General features: G+C 59.8%; 1 protein-coding gene across 1 annotated transcript in view; it reads left to right on the plus strand.

Moving 5' to 3' along the window:
* Positions 1 to 1,047, plus strand: part of CLEC2L (C-type lectin domain family 2, member L) — a 7,023-nt gene extending 5,976 nt beyond the window's left edge. The window contains exons 4-5 of the mRNA XM_006887222.1: positions 673 to 773; positions 936 to 1,047. Of these exons, the coding sequence (XP_006887284.1) occupies positions 673 to 773; positions 936 to 1,047 (213 nt within the window). The remainder of the gene's footprint in view (positions 1 to 672; positions 774 to 935) is intronic.
* The last annotated feature ends 274 nt before the right edge of the window (positions 1,048 to 1,321 follow it).

The following is a 1,321-nucleotide window of genomic DNA, read 5'->3' on the forward strand; positions in this document are numbered from 1 at the left end:
GCTGCTACAGCCACAGACTGGCCCCCGTCTTCTGCTGTAAATGTGCTACAAGGACCCCTGAAATGGAGGAATGCCCTCCCACTGCACTGTCCGCTCAGAGGGTGTCCAGCCACTTCATCCCCAGCCCTGAAGGCCAGCCAGCGTGTGTGGGAGCAGCTCTGCACTCCCCATGGTTGTCAATCACTAGTGTTTTTGAAAGTGGATTGCCAGGCCTTTCTTCCTGGTGCCTCTGGGTAGACTTGAACCCCTAACTCTGTGTGAGCCCCAGGGGGTCAGAAGAAGCACTGTGTCTAAGTCTGTGAGCCATTGTGGCCTTTAAGGGTGTCAGACAGTGTAGAAGTCACTGTGGGATGTCTGCTGGCGTGGGACCCATGAGCACACAGTCTTCTGCACCCCTCTCTGGGACTCTGGGTAGAAGGAGACCTAAATTTGAAGTTGGCCCCAAACACAGCATCGAGCAGGCAGAGCTGGACTGCTGAGCCGGGTACACTGCTCCGAGCAGCCTGGCCTGATGGTTGTGGGGCCGAGGGAACCCCAGTGCTTCACTCGTGGGGTGCAGTGGGGCCTGGCCTGCCCCAAGCCTGACCCTCTCAGGAAGTAGTGCATCTCCTGAGTTGAGCTGAGATTGTCAGGAGGCAGCATGTGACCTGGCTCTCTGACCTTTTTTTGCAGGAGTTCATGTTCAAGTTCACAAGGAGGGAGCCTTGGATTGGCCTGCGCCGAGTGGGGGACGAATTCCACTGGGTCAACGGGGACCCATTTGACCCCGACACGTGAGCTTCACTTTGTAGGAGGACACATAGCTGGGGGCATGGGTCTCTGGGTTCAGCGAGTGTGACCGAGACCCAGGGTGGCCATTGGGGGTGGTATGGTGGCCAGGCAGCCTTAGGGGACCGTGGGCCTGTCCTGAGAATCTGTTCTCCCTCTGGCCACAGGTTCCCAGTGTCGGGCCCAGGGGAGTGCGTGTTTGTGGAACCCACTCGGCTGGTGTCCACGGAGTGTCTGACCACGCGACCCTGGGTGTGCAGTAAGATGGCCTACACGTGAGGTCCCCTGGCCCCGCTGCCCGAGGCCTCGCTCCAAGACTGTCTGCTCCAGGCCCCTCGCCCGGAAAAAGCTGGGCAGCGGCCGGCGGCCACCCCCAGGCCTGGCCCGGCTCCCCCACCCAGGCAGGTCCTGGGCACAGCAGTGTCCTGTTGGCTAAGTAGTGTAGGCGCTAGACCCTACACATGCACACAGCGTCTTTGCACACGTGTACACACCCATCCATGCATACCACATGTGGTGCACATATGCACACACGCACATACACGTGCACACG

This window comes from Elephantulus edwardii, unplaced genomic scaffold (genome assembly GCF_000299155.1).
Source record: "Elephantulus edwardii isolate Elephantulus edwardi_28Jun2011 unplaced genomic scaffold, EleEdw1.0 scaffold00055, whole genome shotgun sequence".
Lineage (NCBI taxonomy): Eukaryota > Metazoa > Chordata > Mammalia > Macroscelidea > Macroscelididae > Elephantulus > Elephantulus edwardii.